Below are 20,021 nucleotides of genomic sequence, written 5' to 3' on the forward strand. Positions count from 1 at the left end.
AATGAGGGGGTAGTTGAGAAGGAAGTGATTCAGCATTGAGTCAGATCCCTCGTGTTATTCAATCTGCACATGGAGCAAGGAGTAGTGGAAAACAACGAGAAATTTGGTAAAGGAATTAAGGTTCAGGGAGAAGAGGTTTTTACTGATGGCCAACAGTGTTGTCATTATGTCAGAGGAAGTACCGGTAGAATCAGTTGAACGGAATTGGTAGAGCCATGAGAAGAGGTTAGAATACGAACCTTAATGGAAGTAAGGCAAGGAAAATGGAATCCAGACAAGTGATACTGTCGAATGAGATTAGCAAATGAGATGCAAAAAGAGGGAGATGAGTTTTACATTTTGGGCAGCAAGAATGCATGGTCAAGGTACAAATAAACAACATATAATACAGCGTGTTTAAAAAAGAATGACCTGATTTCAAAACTCCATATTTATTGATAAAAGCATACTACAGATATGAGATGGATTGCCAAATACTCACAAAATCTTGAAGTTTTAGCTGTGGTATTATAAATGCTCTATGTGTCCACCAGCAGCGGTACGTCTCTTTACATTTTTACCACGTTTAATTTTCAGTGATGAAGCAACATTTCATGTTAGCGGCAACTTACTTTGGAGACTGCCGAACCCTGACGACATTGCTGAGCACGAAAGAGACACATCTCAAGTGAACGGTTTTTGTGCCATTTCTCGTCTGAAAGTGTGCGGTCCCTCCTTTTTCGAGGAAAACACGGTAACTGGAACCAGCTATCTTCAGATGCTGCAGAACTGGCTTTTTCCACAACTTCCGGCTTACTTAATTTCCCAACAGGATGGTGACCCGTCACACTGGCACAACAACGTACATCAGTTTCTCAGGGACACCGCCTCAACGCTGAATAAGGCGTACAGGACCCTGAGACACCGCCCTGCATTCTCGGCCTCCAAGATCGGCAAAGAAGACCGCCATGCGATTTTTTCTTGTCAGGATATGTGAAGGAAACAGTGTTCATCTACGCCATATGTAGTGACACAGAAGAAATGAAAAACATAACGACAGCCACCGTAACTTCTGAAAAAGCAGATATATTGTGTGAAGTTTATGTCGAATTTAGCTATCGTCTAGATGTTTGTGCTGTTGCTGGTGGACACGTAGGGAATTTGTAATAACACAGCTAAAACTTAAAGATTTTGTGAGTGTTTTGCAATCAATAAATATGGAGTTTTGAAATCAGGTCATTCTTTTTGAGTATAGAAATAAATGCTCTCCTTAATTAGCAATACATTAATGTTAAATATACCGCCGAAAAAATTATTGCAATACCCTCAGGGAATGTGCTCAGTGGCACGACGGAATAACGTATGCATACTGAGGGGCTTTTGTGTTGGTGGTTAATCTGTAACGGTCATAGGCGATCAGAAGGCTCTCAGGAACCCTGTCTGTGCGTCCTCTGTTTTGGCTCTTCAGGCAGTAAATGTGCTGAGTTCAGAGGGGAACAGTGTTCGCAACATTGACTCTAGGGTACAACCATGGCCCACCGAAGAATACACACTCCTGGTGAACAGCTTCAGCTGCGGGCCTGTAGGTTAGATTGACATATCAATGGATTGTCACACATGGTGCACACTTTGTATCAGTGGTGTGTCGCTGTTTTCATCAGAGGTCTGTGGAATATTGACACAGTTGTGGACCAGGTTCGATGCGTTTTGCCAGCAGCAGTGGCCGGCCGCTACATCATACAGGGTAGAAATCCACGCACACCTGCTGCGTCATCTGCTTGCAGCAGATGTGTGCCTCTGGCCAAGCAACCACTGACACCGCAATACTACCCCCGTGTCGTGAAAGAGTTCACTGGGGAATGGAATGGCTCTCTGTTGTCTTCAGTGATGAGAGTACGTTCTGTCCGTATGCAACTGATGGATGTACAGGTGTATGACGTAGACCTAGTGAGCTGTCTATTCCAGACCGATTTCGCCCATGACACTCAGATTCATGGTGCGAGGGGCCATTGGGTGTTTCTGCAGTATAAAGTGACCAGTATCCGCTACATTCCACGCTCTGTTATCTCCATGCTACCGTTTCTGCGACTTGAGGGTGGGGAGCTCTTTCAGCAGGACAATGCACATCCACATATAGCGTACTCTGGCCAGCGAGATCAATAGATGTCTCGCCAGTTGAATAGGTGTAGGAAATAATGAAGGGGAAACAATGAAGTGAGAAATAGGGAACCATTGGTGAACTGAAACAATAGGTGTAAGGTTGTTGGGACAGTTTATCACAGGATGCTATGCGGTACGTTTACGACCATTTGCTTGTGAGGATACATGCCTGCATTGTCACCAGAGCGGTCCACAGTGTATTGATGCGGCAGCTTCAGCGCCCTTTACTGTGACATCTGCGTTGCATTTGGTCTGAATTTCCGCCATACATGAAATTGAGACGTGTACGATAAATAGTAGAGAGTAGAAGAGAACAGACGCTTTAGATATGTGATGCTACAACAGAATGCTCAGGGTCAGATGGGTAGATGACATAGCTTATGAGAGGGTGCCAAATCGAAACGAGGAGAAATGAAATTTATAGCACAATCTGACTAAAAGAATGGATCGGTTATTACGACAACTCCTGAGGGGTCAGAGAGTCATCGATTTGATTATGGAGGAAGACTTAGGCTTGAATGCAGTACTAGGGTTCTAGTAGATATAAACTGCGGTAGCTAAGCAGGACAGAAGGGACTTGCATAGGATACACTGGTGTTCAGGATTCTCTCAAACCAGTATTTGGACTGAAGGCTACAGGAATAACAGATTATATTAGGCTATGATAATCACTAGTCCTTAACTACGAATTAGGTCGTCACAATGTCATGGGAAAAATTTATACACAGCACACACACACACACACACACACACACACACACACACACACACACACACACACACACACAAACGCGCGTACACGCAATTTGATGAACATCAAGAAACTTGGAGTACTTATGTTGACTACATTTAAATTATAATATTGTGGTCCTCACCATAACATTCATGTCGCTTACTTTTCAATGGAGGTGATTAGCGTTCTCTTCAGAGAATTACAGACTTAGATAGTGTGAATAGTAGGAACGTATCACATTGGTCTCCAAGGAAGATGTTAAAACATGTAATTGGCCTGGGCCTGAATAAACGCCGTGTGCATCTTACGCTATTCAGATATCTACTTAAGATCTCACATCAGAATGAACGTGGTATGTGGAATAAAAACTGACTAATTTTATTTGTCACATTCACGAGTGAGTGTTTACAGAAGGCGCTATGGCCGCTCCTCAGACGAAAATGGCGCCGTCGTCTTCCTTGTTGTCGCCGTCTGTCCGACCGGGCACGTAGCTGATTGGACGCGTGATCCCCGGTGGTGCTGGAGGTGCCTGAAAACGAAAGCATACTTTCAAACCCTTCCTCGGTTGCTATTACTATTGTTCTTGATGTCGTCGTTAGATTTCATACTGATCTCTTGTGGGACTTTGGTGACAACATGTACAGATTTTAAATGGTCTAGAGTGTCTCACTAAATGCTTAACCTTCTGTCTATGTTTTTTAAATTGTAAGTCTAGGATAAACAAATAACAAGTGTGCTTAAAACCGTGCGTCCGCTGAATCTCTCCACAGCGGTCAGCCTCGCGTGTCTCGCCTTGTGGAGCTCCAAAGGTTGGCAGGACGTTCAAGTCTCGCCTGCACGTGTTACGTTGACCTGAAGTGGCTATAATAGTGTTGCACGTGCGTTGCACCTGTTAGTTGTGTTATTGTCTAGTTCTTGTGTAAGCTGAGTGTGGTGAGAATACCTACCATTGCAGAGAGACAGTTTTTGGAGATAGAGGTTTAACGTGCAGCAGGCAACTTTACGGAGCATGTGAGGTAACAATTTAGATTCCGTTTCCCCGTTCGAGGTGATCTCATAGTGACAGTGTAAGTGATTTAACTCGCAAATTCTGGGCAACAGGTTCAGTTCATCATGCACCATGTACTGGAGGGCTCACAATTTTAACAGAACGGAAGATTGACGATATTTCGGACTTCACGTTGCAGAGACCAACAAAATCAGTGAGGAAATTGAAGAAAGAGGCTAAAGTCTCTTCTACGACAACACATAAGGCCGTAACCGAAGAACAGGCGATGCATCCATATAAAATTACTGCTGTGCAACAATTACATTGTAGAGACCACGTGAAACGAATAGCGTATTGTGGTTTCAGCCATTTGTTAACCGACATTGATTTGGTGTTTTAGATCGAAATATTTTGACTGATGAGACTTGGTTTCACCTATCTCTCTTCATTAATTCCCAAAATTGACAAATTTGGTCATTAGAAAATCTTTGGAGACAGAGTAATTACGAAATGTCTCTGGTCCCCGTACTCAACAGATCTATCTCTACCCGATTATCCTTTGTAGGGTGTGGCTGTACATCAAAATAAGCCAAAGACAATAGATGAACTGAAGGCAGCGATAACTGATTATCTACATTATATTGCATGTGAAACATTGGTGAAGGTACTCGCAAATATATGTAAATGCGTTGAACTATGCCTTCAAGAAAGAGAAAAAAGTTTCCAGAACCTACAGTGGTGTTGGTGGGTACAGTCTATTTAAGTGTAATTAATATAATTAATTTCGTTGTTTTAATTGCAATAACGTTGAAACCCATTTCCCAACGTAACTGCAGCCACTAAAGTGCGCGTCATTTATGACGGCGGCCGAGTTTAGGTTTGTTCTGCGCATCTGACGTCACAAAACACAGTTAGCCAATGAGCAGAGAACAACGTTGCCAGAGCTCGACTGCAGTACAGAGCACGGACGAGTGTCTTCAGTTTTAGAAACGTTCAGTCATAAATAAAGTAACTGAACGAAAGCAATGTCTTGATAGCAGAATTTCTTTTATAGAAAGTTTGGAAAAATCATTCTTTATGCCAATCGCTTCATATTCTATGAATTAGTTAAACCAAACAAGGAATAAGCGTCGTAATTCAGGCGGTAGCAAGGAAAGGTGTTTGTATCATTCTCACTAACCGCTTTTTCGCAATAAAGAACAGCGGTAATTGTTTATTTCCTATTGTACTTCGACAAACGTGAGTAATTCATAGTCATACCAACACTGTTTGTCGGTATTTTGCGTTCTCGTTTAAAATCCTCCAGGAACTATACTGATTGATAAGCTGCGTTAGCGTAATGGTTACAGTGTTGGGCAGCTAAGCGAAAGGTTCCGATTTCAAACCTTGTTCTGTGCTTAATATTTTATTTATTTAAAAACAATATCGAAGTGTCTTACTTCCTGGATTTTATTCGTTTGAATGTAATTTTTTGAAATTTCTAGTGGCAACTGAAATCAACCATATGGAAAGTATACGCTATGGACTTTTACCTCTGCAAACTCTTCAAAATTTCGTGCAGTGGTTTACTACATTTAATGCTGCACAATAACTGCGTTGAACATCGAAACAAAATTAAGTCATTTATGGGGGGGAAGGTATCAGTCAAGAAGATGTGTAAAAATAAAATTTTTGGGTCAAATAGTTTTTATGAAATCGAATGATAAGTGTGTCAAAGCAGTCGAAACACCATGTGTCTGCACAGGCGAGCAGTGCAGTGATGACAAAATAGCGCACAGCGCGGAATGCGGGGAGCACATCTCTGTAGCAGCGAAAGGGTTAATGCGGCCGTGGTGGCTTTACTTCATAAACTGCGCGCTCCCCCCTAAACGCAAGTTTGCTTGGCACGTGCAACTAGCAACGCAGCAATCTCCCGCGTCTGGGCGGTCATGCGCGAACCGCCAAGATAAAAGAATTGAACTTTTTTTATAGAAATGAATACTGTTCTGTAGCTTATGGAGCGAGATGAATCTTGGGCCAACCTTGTGCACACCGCAAGGCGAGACGCTTGGAGCTCGCCACTGCGGAGAGAGGAATTCTATTCTTAAACTATGTTACCTCATTTATGATTCAGCCTGTATGCAGGGAGTATCACAGGTAAATACGGAAGCTGCTAACATACTTCACACGACCAGAACTCTCTGAATTTTCTGCCAGGTTTCGAGACAAAGTTTCGTTGTGGAAACTGTTATAAGTATCTGTGGACAGGTGGTGGTGGGTGGGGACGTGGGTCAGCTGGGAGGGGTGGTAAGATAGCCCGCGCGATTGCAATATTTCACCCATGACACGGAGCTGGGCAAAACGATATATGCATTCTAGAGCACCAGGCCTTGTTGCTACTAACGTCTAGCACACAACTTTCGCCCAGGATGGACAGGACAAGCAGGGCCTGTATCTTGGCTTCTGACACCTCTGTCCTCGCATTGGCGAAATTTCAGGCCAGTCAGATGGAGTCTTAATCAAATAGTTTCCATTCCATCTGCACTTCTACTATCGAGGACAGTAAATAATACTGAAGTCATTAACAATTATCCCGCTAACGGCTCGTTTGCGGACTCACTTAAACGGAAATTTTTCATTGTACTGTAATACTTTTTCACACGTGTAATTTTTATATTTATTCATCATGTCTGTCCTGTCAGACATGTCAAACAGAACAGACAAACAGATATAAGTGATTCAACTTGACCACCTTCAATCTGGATCTACATCTACATCTACATGGATACTCTGCAAATCACATTTAAGTGCCTGGCAGAGGGTTCATCGAACCACCTTCACCTCTATTATTCCAATATTGTATAGCGCATGGAAAGAATGAACACCTATATCTTTCCATACGAAATCTGATTTCCCTTATTTTATCGTGGTGATCGTTCCTCCCTATGTAGGTCGGTGTCAACAAAATATTTCCTTACTCAGAGGAGAAAGTTGGTGATTGAAATTTCGTGAGAAGATTCCATCGCATCGAAGAACGCCTTTCTTTTACTGATGTCCAGTCCAAATAATGTATTATTTGTGTGACACTCTCTCCCATATTTCGCGACAATACAAAATGTGCTGCCCTTCTTTGAACTTTTCGATGTACTCCGTCAGTCCTGTCTGGTAAGGATCCCACACAGCGCAGCAGTGTTCTAAAAGAGGACGGACAAGCGTAGTGTAGGCAGTCTCCTTAGTAGGTCTGTTACATTTTCTAAGTGTCCTGCCAACATAGCGCAGTCTTTGGTTAGCCTTCCCCACAACATTTTCTATGTGTTCCTTCCAATTTAAGTTGTTCGTAATTGTAATACCTAGGTATTTAGTTGAATTTACGGCCTATATATTTGACTGATTTATCGTATAACCGAAGCTTAACGAGTTTCTTTTAACACTCATCTGGATGACCTCACACTTTTCGATATTTAAGGTCAACTGCCACTTTTCGACCCACTCAGATATCTTTTCTAAATCGTTTTGCAGTTTGTTTTGATCTTCTGACGACTTTATTAGTCGATAAACGACAGCGTCATCTGCAAACAACCGAAGACGGCTGCTCAGATTGTCTCCCAAATCGCTTATATACTTAAGGAACAGCAAAGGGCCTATAACACTACCTTGGGGAACGCCAGAAATCACTTCTGTTTTACTCGATGACCTTCCGTCAATTACTACGAACTGTGACCTCTCTGACAGGAAATCACGAATCCAGTCACATAACTGAGACGATATTCCATAAGCACGCAATTTCACTACGAGCCGCTTGTGTGGTACAGTGTCAAAAGCCTTCTGGAAATCCAGAAATACGGAATCGATCTGAAATCCCTTGTCAATAGCACTCAGCACTTCATGTGAATAAAGAGCTAGTTGTGTTTCACAGGAACGATGGTTTCTAAATCCACGTTGACTGTGTGTCAATAGACCGTTTTCTTCGAGGTAATTCTTAGTATTCGGACACAATATATGTTCTAAAATCCTGCTACATATCGACGTTAACGAAATGGGCTTGTAATTTAGTGGATTACTCCAGCTACCTTTCTTGAATATTGGTGTAACCTGTGCAACTTTCCAGTCTTTGACTACGGATCTTTCGTAGAGCGAACGGTTGTATATGATTGTGTAAGTATGGAGCTAATGCATCAGCATGCTCCGAAAGGAACCTAATTGGTATACAGTCTGGACCAGAAGACTTGCTTTTACACTCCTGGAAATGGAAAAAAGAACACATTGACACCGGTGTGTCAGACCCACCATTCTTGCTTCGGACACTGCGAGAGGGCTGTACAAGCAATGATCACACGCACGGCACAGCGAACACACCAGGAACCGCGGTGTTGGCCGTCGAAAGGCGCTAGCTGCGCAGCATTTGTGCACCGCCGCCGTCAGTGTCAGCCAGTTTGCCGTGGCATACGGAGCTCCATCGCAGTCTTTAACACTGGTAGCATGCCGCGACAGCGTGGACGTGAACCGTATGTGCAGTTGACGGACTTTGAGCGAGGGCGTATAGTGGGCATGCGGGAGGTCGGGTGGACGTACCGCCGAATTGCTCAACACGTGGGGCGTGAGGTCTCCACAGTACATCGATGTTGTCGCCAGTGGTCGGCGGAAGGTGTACGTGCCCGTCGACCTGGGACCGGACCGCAGCGACGCACGGATGCACGCCAAGACCGTAGGATCCTACGCAGTGCCGTAGGGGACCGCACCGCCACTTCCCAGCAAATTAGGGACACTGTTGCTCCTGGGGTATCGGCGAGGACCATTCGCAACCGTCTCCATGAAGCTGGGCTACGGTCCCGCACACCGTTAGGCCGTCTTCCGCTCACGCCCCAACATCTTGCAGCCCGCCTCCAGTGGTGTCGCGACAGGCGTGAATGGAGGGACGAATGGAGACGTGTCGTCTTCAGCGATGAGAGTCGCTTCTGTCTTGGTGCCAATGATGGTCGTATGCGTGTTTGGCGCCGTGCAGGTGAGCGCCACAATCAGGTCTGCATACGACCGAGGCACACAGGGCCAACACCCGGCATCATGGTGTGGGGAGCGATCTCCTACACTGGCCGTACACCACTGGTGATCGTCGAGGGGACACTGAATAGTGCACGGTACATCCAAACCGTCATCGAACCCATCGTTCTACCATTCCTAGACCGGCAAGGGAACTTGCTGTTCCAACAGGACAATGCACGTCCGCATGTATCCCGTGCCACCCAACGTGCTCTAGAAGGTGTAAGTCAACTACCCTGGCCAGCAAGATCTCCGGATCTGTCCCCCATGGAGCATGTTTGGGACTGGATGAAGCGTCGTCTCACGCGGTCTGCACGTCCAGCACGAACGCTGGTCCAACTGAGGCGCCAGGTGGAAATGGCATGGCAAGCCGTTACACAGGACTACATCCAGCATCTCTACGATCGTCTCCATGGGAGAATAGCAGCCTGCATTGCTGCGAAAGGTGGATATACACTGTACTAGTGCCGACATTGTGCATGCTCTGTTGCCTGTGTCTATGTGCCTGTGGTTCTGTCAGTGTGATCATGTGATGTATCTGACCCCAGGAATGTGTCAATAAAGTTTCCCCTTTCTGGGACAATGAATTCACGGTGTTCTTATTTCAATTTCCAGGAGTGTATTATGTGATTTAAGTTGCTTCACTACTCCGAGGATATTTACTTCTGCGTTACCCATGTTGGCAGCTGTTCTCGATTCGAATTCTGGAACATTTACTTCGTTTTCTTTTGTGAAGGCATTTCGGACGGCTGTGTTTAGTAACTATGCTTTGGCAGCACAGTCTTCGACAATATCTCCATTGCTATCGCTTAGAGAAAGCATTGATTGTGTCTTGCTGCTAACATACTTCACATACGACCAGAATCTCTCTGAATTTTCTGTCAGGTTTCGAGACAAAGTTTCGTTGTGGAAACTGTTATAAGTATCTGTGGACAGGTGGTGGTAGGTGGGGACGTGGGTCAGCTGGGAGGTTTGGCAAGACAGTCCGCGCGATTGCAATAAACTTTGTGTTCGGGTGGTGCGGTGGTTAATGTAAATGCCTAGTAAGAAAGAGATCCTGGGTTCGAATCCCTGTCTGGAACACGTTTTCAGTCATCACTGCTAATTTCATATGAAGTCCGGATGCAGCTGACATCAATAGTCCTTTCCCTTTCTTTTCTGTTTTCCTCCTCCATTTTCAATTTTCATAATACATATAATTTTTTGTATACAGACACAGGATGTAACAAAAACCACACTAAAAAACTTTCTTAGGTTATAAGCGTATCTTGGGAAATTTATTTAGTATAGAAACTCATTTTCAGAAATGTTAGCATATGAAGCTGATGAAAAAAGGGTCTTTTATCAGTGTTGGATGACATAAATGAATATAGATTCAAATCCTTAATTAGTTCTTCAATTCACTCTACCACATCTCCAAGTTTGTTGGCATTGTTGTACGTACGAGATGAATATTAATGAAGCTAACAGACTGCAGGTACAGATTCCACGGTAGATTGTGCTGGAGAATGAAAGTTCCTCTGACCATGTGCCATGTGTTCCTTGTGTGTTGCAGGCTGTGTGATTGATACAGCGTACTGTAAACAGCAGGATGGCCCGTATTCATGTTGGGAAAAATCAAAGATGTTTGTGTGGAGCCAAGCAGATGAAACGGTCCAGATGCAGTATGGCTATACAAAAACAGGTACCCTCACATACATCAACCACATCGCACTGCATTTCATTCCCTTTTAGGATGTTCGTGTGTTTATGGGTTCGGGCAGCGGACTATGCGTACATCATACCTGGAGGACCGGCTTCCACAGGATATTGAGACAAACCCTAATACAAGCTCCAGGTAAGTAGCCCACCAACGTGGTGTAAGCCAAAGCACGATTATGTGTATCCTGTATGACAACCGCAACTATCCCCATCTGCTGCAATACCATGGGGGCCCCTTTCAACATACCGGGTGATCAAAAAATCAGTATTAATTTGAAAACTGAATAAATCACGGAATAATGAAGATAGAGAGATACAAATTGACACACATGCTTGGAATGACATGTGGTTTTATTAGAACCAAAAAAATGCAAACGTTCAAAAAATGTCCGACAGATGGCGGTTCATCTGATGAAAATAGCAATAATTAGCATAACAAAGTAAGACAAAGCAAAGATGATGTTCTTTACAGGAAATGCTCAATATGTCCACCAATATTCCTCAACAATAGCCGTAGTCGAGGAATAATGTTGTGAACAGCACTGTAAAGCATGTCCGGAGTTTATGGTGAGGCACTGGCGTCGGATGTTGTCTTTCAGCATCCCTAGAGAGTCGGTCGATCACGATACACTTGCGACTTCAGGTAACCCCAAAGCCAATAATCGCACGGACTGAGGTCTGGGGACATGGGAGGCCAAGCATGACGAAAGCGGCGGCTGAGCACACGATCATCACCAAACGACGCGCGCAAGAGATCTTTCACGCGTCTAGCAATATGGGGTGGAGCGCCATCCTGGATAAACCTCGTACGTTCCAGCAGGTGTTTATCAGACAGGCTGGGGATGATGCGATTCTGTAACATATCGGCGTACCTCTCACCCATCACGGTAGCAGTTTTGCTGTCCAGCTCCATCTGTCGGACATTTTGTGAACTTTGTTTTTTTTGTGGTTCTAATAAAATCCCATGTCATTCCAAGCATGTGTGTCAATTTTTACCTCTCTATCTACATTATTCCGTGGTTTATTAAGTTTTCAAATTTATACTGACTTTTTGATCACCCTGTATGTTGTGACGTGGACATGATGGAGCTCTGTACTGTGTTCCAGGACGATATGCTGTCGTTGCAAACACACTCTCCATTCCTGGACACATGTTCATTGGACCTTTTTTCTTCCATTTCGAGTCAGAAATCTGTCACTGCAGTTTGCCGGTTTCATTAATGTTTACTCTGGATATTGAGTAAACACACTGTCTGACAAAAACATCAAAGAATCCATGTGACATATTCGGCGTTCAACATAACTTTGTGCATGTACACTCCATCGGTGGGTATGTAAATGATTACAAAAGTGCGCTTCACTAAAATCAGTGTGTTCTCTAAATCTAAAGCCAATCCTCAAGCAATAAGAGCTCATTTACTAGAATACAAGCGTTGTGCTTATGATATTAACAGAAAAAGCACCACTCTCCACAAAGCAGGAAAAGGCAGATTATTAAATATTCTAGAAGAATCGGAATTATACACTTACATGACAAAACAACTGGATAACATAATGAACAAACAGAGTTACAGAATAAGATGTATACACAAAATTTCAACAGTGTTTTAACCGAACAATTTTAGTCGGGAGTCTATGTTCTGAAGGGAAAATTGTCTAATTTGGTGTGATATGTTGGATTATTTTGCAATCTTATATCTTTTGATTATTCTGCCTTCACATGCCTATTATCAAAAATTGTAGTTTACATAATTATATTAATGCATGTCACAGATATAGACGTATATATCATCTTAGAAATAACAAAATACATGTAATGTAGACTCCTTGGCCTGTCAGTTCCATGTTTACACTATATGACAGTTATCAAGTGTCGCTGCCTAAAATTTGACAGCAGTAACATAGATGACAAACTGTGCACTGTGTTATAGGACATATTTAAGATCCTGTCGTATTGAATAACAAGCATATCATTGCACTAGAAGTGCATAATGTAAGTAGACTTATATTACAGCTATAAGTGCAGAGTTATCATTTCGCAGAAATCGATTAACATATAGTTGTTTGTCCCTCTGTATCACATGCCACTACTCATGGGTTACAAACCTGAAAACCGATTTTGGCAAAGGAAACATTTCTAGTACAGGTCTTGGTGTATAGAATAGGTCCGTTAATGAATATCTGGAAGTTGTGGATCACTAAACATGCAAGACTGATGAACTCTGACAGAGCGCTGAAGGAGTATAGAACGACATAAACGTATCAGCACATGAGCTCATTTGAACTTAGCGAACAACTGTGTTCCAGCCGTTCCGGCTGCATGAAGTGGCACCTCTGTGTACTGTATGCCCACAAATCACTTACAGATGTAACCATACTAGTACACGGTACGTGCACGACAAATAGAATTTGGTTATTTACGACGGCAATCCAGAAAGTAACAGACGTTTTGGTCTTTGACGGCTTTGGTCGGGTCTACAGCCGCCATCTCGGTGCCGTAACGTTCCCACACTCACAAGGGGAGGCCACGACGTTTGGAACGCGGATTTACTGCAAGCTTCGTACAGTCGCAGTACTCCATGAGGACAACAAAATGTGTAAGCAGTAGCACGTACTTCTCAAGCGTTATTGAGAAAATCGCAAGATAATTTAGGTCTTCAAATATAAACCTGTGCGTGGCCATTTTTACCACGAAGCGCCGGCCGCCGAGTGGTCAATGTTCAAGCTCTGTAATCGTTGGGTTGCTGGATCGAGTCCCGCTCGTCAGTTTTTTTATTTCTAACACAGTCATTTTCTTTACTATCTATATTACAGTTGATGTAATGGGAAAAATACGTGTAGTCGGATGAACTTTTATTAAATTTACAATGTTATTTGGCAGTCTACAAATTTTTTGTTGTTGTTGTTGTGGTCTTCAGTCCTGAGACTGGTTTGATGCAGCTCTCCATGCTACTCTATCCTGTGCAAGCTTCTTCATCTCCCAGTACCTACTGCAACCTACATCCTTCTGAATCTGCTTAGTGTATTGATCTCTTGGTCTCCCTCTACGATTTTTACCATCCACGCTTCCCTCCAATGCTAAATTTGTGATCCCTTGATGCCTCAAAACATGTTCTACCAACCGATCCCTTCTTCTAGTCAAGTTGTGCCACAAACTTCTCTTCTCCCCAATCCTATTCATTACCTCCTCATTAGTTACGTGATCTACCCACCTTATCTTCAGCATTCTTCTGTAGCACCACATTTCGAAAGCTTCTATTCTCTTCTTGTCCAAACTGGTTATCGTCCATGTTTCACTTCCATACATGGCTACACTCCATACAAATACTTTCAGAAACGACTTCCTGACACTTAAATCTATACTCGATGTTAACAAATTTCTCTTCTTCAGAAACGATTTCCTTGGCATTGCCAGTCTACATTTTATATCCTCTCTACTTCGACCATCATCAGTTATTTTACTCCCTAAATAGCAAAACTCCTTTACTACTTTAAGTGTCTCATTTCCTAATCTAATACCCTCAGCATCACCCGATTTAATTTGACTACATTCCATTATCCTCGTTTTGCTTCTGTTGATGTTCATCTTATATCTTCCTTTCAAGACACTGTCCATTCCGTTCAACTGCTCTTCCAAGTCCTTTGCTGTCTCTGACAGAATTACAATGTCATCGGCGAACCTCAAAGTTTTTACTTCTTCTCCATGAATTTTAATACCTACTCCGAATTTTTCTTTTGTTTCCTTTACTGCTTGCTCAATATACAGATTGAATAACATCGGGGTATGCTACAACCCTGTCTCACTCCTTTCCCAACCACTGCTTCTCTTTCATGCCCCTCGACTCTTATAACTGCCATCTGGTTTCTGTACAAATTGTAAATAGCCTTTCGCTCCCTGTATTTTACCCCTGCCACCTTCAGAATTTGAAAGAGAGTATTCCAGTGAACGTTGTCAAAAGCTTTCTCCAAGTCTACAAATGCTAGAAACGTAGGTTTGCCTTTTCTTAATCTTTCTTCTAAGATAAGTCGTAAGGTTAGTATTGCCTCACGTGTTCCAACATTTCTACGGAATCCAAACTGATCTTTGCCGAGGTCCGCTTCTACCAGTTTTTCCATTCGTCTGTAAAGAATTCGCGTTAGTAATTTGCAGCTGTGCCTTATTAAACTGATAGTTCGGTAATTTTCACATCTGTCAACACCTGCTTTCTTTGGGATTGGAATTATTATATTCTTCTTGAAGTCTGTGGGTATTTCGCCTGTCTCATACATCTTGCTCACCAGATGGTAGAGTTTTGTCATGACTGACTCTCCCAAGGCCATCAGTAGTTCTAATGGAATGTTGTCTACTCCTGGGGCCTTGTTTCGACTCAGGTCTTTCAGTGCTCTGTCAAACTCTTCACGCAGTATCTTATCTCCCATTTCATCTTCATCTACATCCTCTTCCATTTCCATAATATTGTCCTCAAGTACATCGCCCTTGTATAAACCCTCTATATACTCCTTCACCTTTCTGCCTTCCCTTCTTTGCTTAGAACTGGGTTGCCATCTGAGCTCTTGATATTCATACAAGTGGTTCTCTTCTCTCCAAAGGTCTCTTTAAATTTTTATTATCACAAATAATGTAATACTCATAACAACCGAATATTAAACGACCAAACGCATAAAGTGATACTGAAAATGTATGCTTGTTCGTGTCTTCAAAATTGTTCGTACTGAATCGAAAGAGAACGAGAAATTGCTTCTCGTGAAGACGCTATTAAAATACATTCGATACTGCATGACAAATGATCAGCGCCGATTTTTAAGGAAATGCTGCGTTATGCATGGTTTGCTCCATATTATCGGCTGAAAAAGAGGTATTTGAAAATGTTAACGAGTTTTGTTTTTCCACGGAAAACCTCAAAAGAGCTTGCGTGCGCGGAAACATAGCATTTATTCAATGCAGCTGGTGCCGTTTACCTTTGTTTTTCATGTTTTCACGAAAAATACCATCCCGCAACTTGTACTCGTAAAGTCGAAGGCGACGATTAATTGTATATCTTTCGAAAGCCGTCTGTGGCGGTCAAAACTTGGAGATAACAAGTCGTTTCGGGCTCCTTCCAGGTATAAGGGATTTCTCAAATCACGGACAAGCATAAATTTTCAGTATCACTTTATGCGTTTGGCCGTTTAATAGTCGGTAGTTGTAAATATTATATTTGTGATAATAAAAATTTGTAGGCTGCCAAATAACATTGTAAATTTAATAAAAGTTCATCCGATGACACGTATTTTTCCCATGCATCAATTGTACGAGGGCAGTTCAATAAGTAATGCAACACATTTTTTTTCTCGGCCAATTTTGGTTGAAAAAACCGGAAATTTCTTGTGGAATATTTTCAAACATTCCCGCTTCGTCTCGTATAGTTTCATTGACTTCTGACAGGTGGCAGCGCTGTACGGAGCTGTTAAAATGGCGTCTGTAACGGATGTGCGTTGCAAACAACGGGCAGTGATCGAGTTTCTTTTGGCGGAAAACCAGGGCATCTCAGATGTTCATAGGCGCTTGCAGAATGTCTACGGTGATTTGGCAGTGGACAAAAGCACGGTGAGTCGTTGGGCAAAGCGTGTGTCATCATCGCCGCAAGGTCAAGCAAGACTGTCTGATCTCCCGCGTGCGGGCCGGCCGTGCACAGCTGTGACTCCTGCAATGGTGGAGCGTGCGAACACACTCGTTCGAGATGATCGACGGATCACCATCAAACAACTCAGTGCTAAACTTGACATCTCTGTTGGTAGTGCTGTCACAATTGTTCACCAGTTGGGATATTCAAAGGTTTGTTCCCGCTGGGTCCCTCGTTGTCTAACCGAACACCATAAAGAGCAAAGGAGAACCATCTGTGCGGAATTGCTTGCTCGTCATGTGGCTGAGGGTGACAATTTCTTGTCAAAGATTGTTACAGGCGATGAAACATGGGTTCATCACTTCGAACCTGAAACAAAACGGCAATCAATGGAGTGGCGCCACACCCACTCCCCTACCAAGAAAAAGTTTAAAGCCATACCGTCAGCCGGTAAAGTCATGGTTACAGTCTTCTGGGACGCTGAAGGGGTTATTCTGTTCGATGTCCTTCCCCATGGTCAAAGGATCAACTCTGAAGTGTATTGTGCTACTCTTCAGAAATTGAAGAAACGACTTCAGCGTGTTCGTAGGCACAAAAATCTGAACGAACTTCTCCTTCTTCATGACAACGCAAGACCTCACACAAGTCTTCGCACCCGAGAGGAGCTCACAAAACTTCAGTGGACTGTTCTTCCTCATGCACCCTACAGCCCCGATCTCGCACCGTCGGATTTCCATGTGTTTGGCCCAATGAAGGACGCAATCCGTGGGAGGCACTACGCGGATGATGAAGAAGTTATTGATGCAGTACGACGTTGGCTCCGACATCGACCAGTGGAATGGTACAGTGCAGGCATACAGGCCCTCATTTCAAGGTGGCGTAAGGCCGTAGCATTGAATGGAGATTACGTTGAAAAATAGTGTTGTGTAGCTAAAAGATTGGGGAATAACCTGGTGTATTTCAATGCTGAATAAAACAACCCCTGTTTCAGAAAAAAATGTGTTGCATTACTTATTGAACTGCCCTCGTAATATAAATAGTAAAGAAAATGACTGTGTTAGGAATAAAAAAAAAAAATCTGGCGAGCGGGACTCCATCCAGCGACCCAGCGATTATAACTGCTTGAACGCTAACCACTTTTTTCCCCCTTTTTTCTTCTTCGTTGTTGATCGTTGTGTTTGGTCGTTTCGGACGTCACATGGCATGCGGTCAAGTTCGTTTGTTGATCCTTCCACTCAGTTTTTTGTTACAGAGGCCAACCAGCTCTCTGACCGAACACGCTGAGCTACCGTGCTGGCGTACCACTCGGCTGCCGCCGCTTCCTGGTAAAAATGGCCACTCACTGGTATATATTTGACGACCGAAATTATCTTGCGATTTTGTCAATAACGCTTGAGAAAGTACGGCCTACTGCTTACACATTTCTTTGTCCTCGTGGAGTAGTACGAGTGTGCGAAGTTGGCAGTAAATCCGCGTTCCAAACGTCGTCGCCTCCCCTTGTCAGTACGCAGCCAGCGGTGGTACCGGGTGGACTATGTTTCCGCTACTTTGCTTTTTGTGACGTGTTAAAATGTGCACTGCAATAAAAAATCCCGCCCCTTGTGAGGGGCGTTTTGTGATTAGGCTTTCATTGGCAAAAAACTGCAAACCAATTGAAATTTATCTCGACGTTTTTGATGTGTACAGAAAAGGAATAATTAGTGAATGTTAAGGTAGAGGCCGAGAGGTTCTATGCGCTTCAGTCCGGAACCGTGGTACTGCTACGGTCGCAAGTTCGATTCCTGCCTCGGGCATGGATGTGTGTGATGCCCTTAGGTTAGTTAGGTTTAAATAGTTCCAAGTGTAGGGGACTGATGACCTCAGATTTTAAGTCCCATAGCGCTTAGAGCCATTTGAACCATTTGCTAAGTGAGACAGTGGGACTTTGATTTTAAAAGTGGCCGTCCCGATCTTCAGGATGAGGACTGCAGTGGTAGGCCTAGCCTTGTGACTAGGAACTGTGACGAAAATCAACGACAAAATTCGAAAAAATCGTCGTTTCCGATTACGGAAACTTCGCAATATTTTATCCAAATTTCACAGGGTTTGGTGCTTGAAATTTTGGCAGACAAGCTTGGTTACCAGAAATTTTGTGCTAGGTCGGTTCCCAAAATCCTATTGGAAGAACACAAAAAACAGAGAATGGCTGCAGCGCAGACCTTCTTCGAAGATAACGAGAAAAATGGTAACAAAGTTATAGATCGTAACTGGGGACGAGACTTGACGGAAGCAAGTCAACTACGAAACAAAAAGGCAGTCGATGGAATGGGGACACAGAAATTCTCCCGATAAACCAAGGAAGTGTTTGCAATCGCTGTCGACAAGAAAGATCATGGCTATGTGTTCTGGGATTCTAAGGCAGTGATTCTCGCTGATTTCCTTGAACGAGGCACAACAATTAACTCAGAGAGGTATTCAGAATGAGATTTTTCACTCTGATGCGGAGTGTGCGCTGATATGAATCTTTGTGGCAGATTAAAACTGTGTGCCAGACCGAGACTCGAACTCGGGACCTATGCCTTTCGTGGGCAAGTGCTCTACCGACTGAGCTACCCAAGCACGACTGATGCCCCGTCCTCACAGCTTTACTTCTGACAGTACCTCGTCTCCTACCTTCCAAACTTTACAGAAGCTCTCCTGCGAGCACTTGCCCGCGAAAGGCAAAGGTCCCGAGTTCGAGTCTCGGTCTGGCACACAGTTTTAATCTGCCAGAAAGTTTCATATCAGCGCAAACTCCACTGCAGAGTGAAATTCTCATTCTGTAAACATCCTCCAGGCTGTGGCTAAGCCATGTCTCCACAATATCCTTTCTTTCAGGAGTGCTAGTCCTGCAAGATTCGCAGGAGAGCTTCTGTAAAGTTTGGAAGGTAGGAGACGAGGTACTGGCTGAAGTAAAGCTGTGAGGAAGGGGCGTGAGTCGTGTTTGGGTAGTTCAGTTCGTAGAGCACTTGCCCGCGTAAGGCAAAGGTCCCGAGTTCGAGTCTTGGTCCAGCACACAGTTTTAATCTGCCAGAAAGTTTCAGAGAGGTATTATCAAACACTGACAAAGTTAAAGCGGGCGATACGAAACAAGCGTCGGGGAGAACTTAGGCCATTATTATTTTTTTTCCAGGAGCACGCCACGTCCGCAGATGGCAAGTTGTACTCGAGAGCTCCTACAGGGTTTTGGATGGGAAGCGTCTGATCATCCACCAAGCAGTTCGGGTTTGGCGCTGAGCGACTACCATCTCTCCGCAGCAATGAAGACATGGCTCGCTACACAACGCTTTGACAATGACGGCGAAAAGCATGCCAGTATAAACCAATGGTTGCAATTGCAGACGGCAGATTTCTGCAGACAGTATTGAAAAACTTGTGCCACGGTATGATAAGCGCCTCACTTTGAATAGCGATTATCTTGAAAGACAGCTTAAAAGAAAGCCTTTGTAATGTGTCTAATAAAATTGGTTTTCCATACTGTTATTTTTTTTTTTTTCAAAACGTCTGTTACTTTCTGGGTAGCCCTCGCACTACCTGAACTGTGACGGAATTTGACGGTTGGTTCTCTGCGCTTCCTCCTTGCCTGTAGCGCAGGGCCGGCCAGAAATTCTGCACGCGTGCGGTGCTCCTGCGCATGTGCAACTTCCGGGTCACAGCGTGCACGCCGCAGCCGTCAGCGTAGTGCATGTTTCTACCCACAGATGTCGCTTTGTCCACTTGCTGAGATATTATGTACCGGCGCATTCTAGTGCTCTTTCCACAGCTTGCAAGCCAACCGTGGGAAGGTATTTCGCGTATTTAACATTTAAAATACTCTCACAGT

General features: G+C 43.7%; 1 protein-coding gene across 1 annotated transcript in view; it reads right to left on the reverse strand.

Annotated features, from left to right (window-relative positions):
• Positions 1-3,302: 3,302 nt before the first annotated feature.
• The window catches only part of LOC126424670 (trichohyalin-like), a 187,267-nt gene continuing 170,548 nt past the window's right edge, over positions 3,303-20,021 (reverse strand). The window contains exon 17 of the mRNA XM_050087400.1: positions 3,303-3,401. Coding sequence (XP_049943357.1) covers positions 3,303-3,401 — 99 coding nt within the window. The remainder of the gene's footprint in view (positions 3,402-20,021) is intronic.

Source organism: Schistocerca serialis, chromosome 10 (genome assembly GCF_023864345.2).
Source record: "Schistocerca serialis cubense isolate TAMUIC-IGC-003099 chromosome 10, iqSchSeri2.2, whole genome shotgun sequence".
In the NCBI taxonomy this organism is placed as follows: domain Eukaryota; kingdom Metazoa; phylum Arthropoda; class Insecta; order Orthoptera; family Acrididae; genus Schistocerca; species Schistocerca serialis.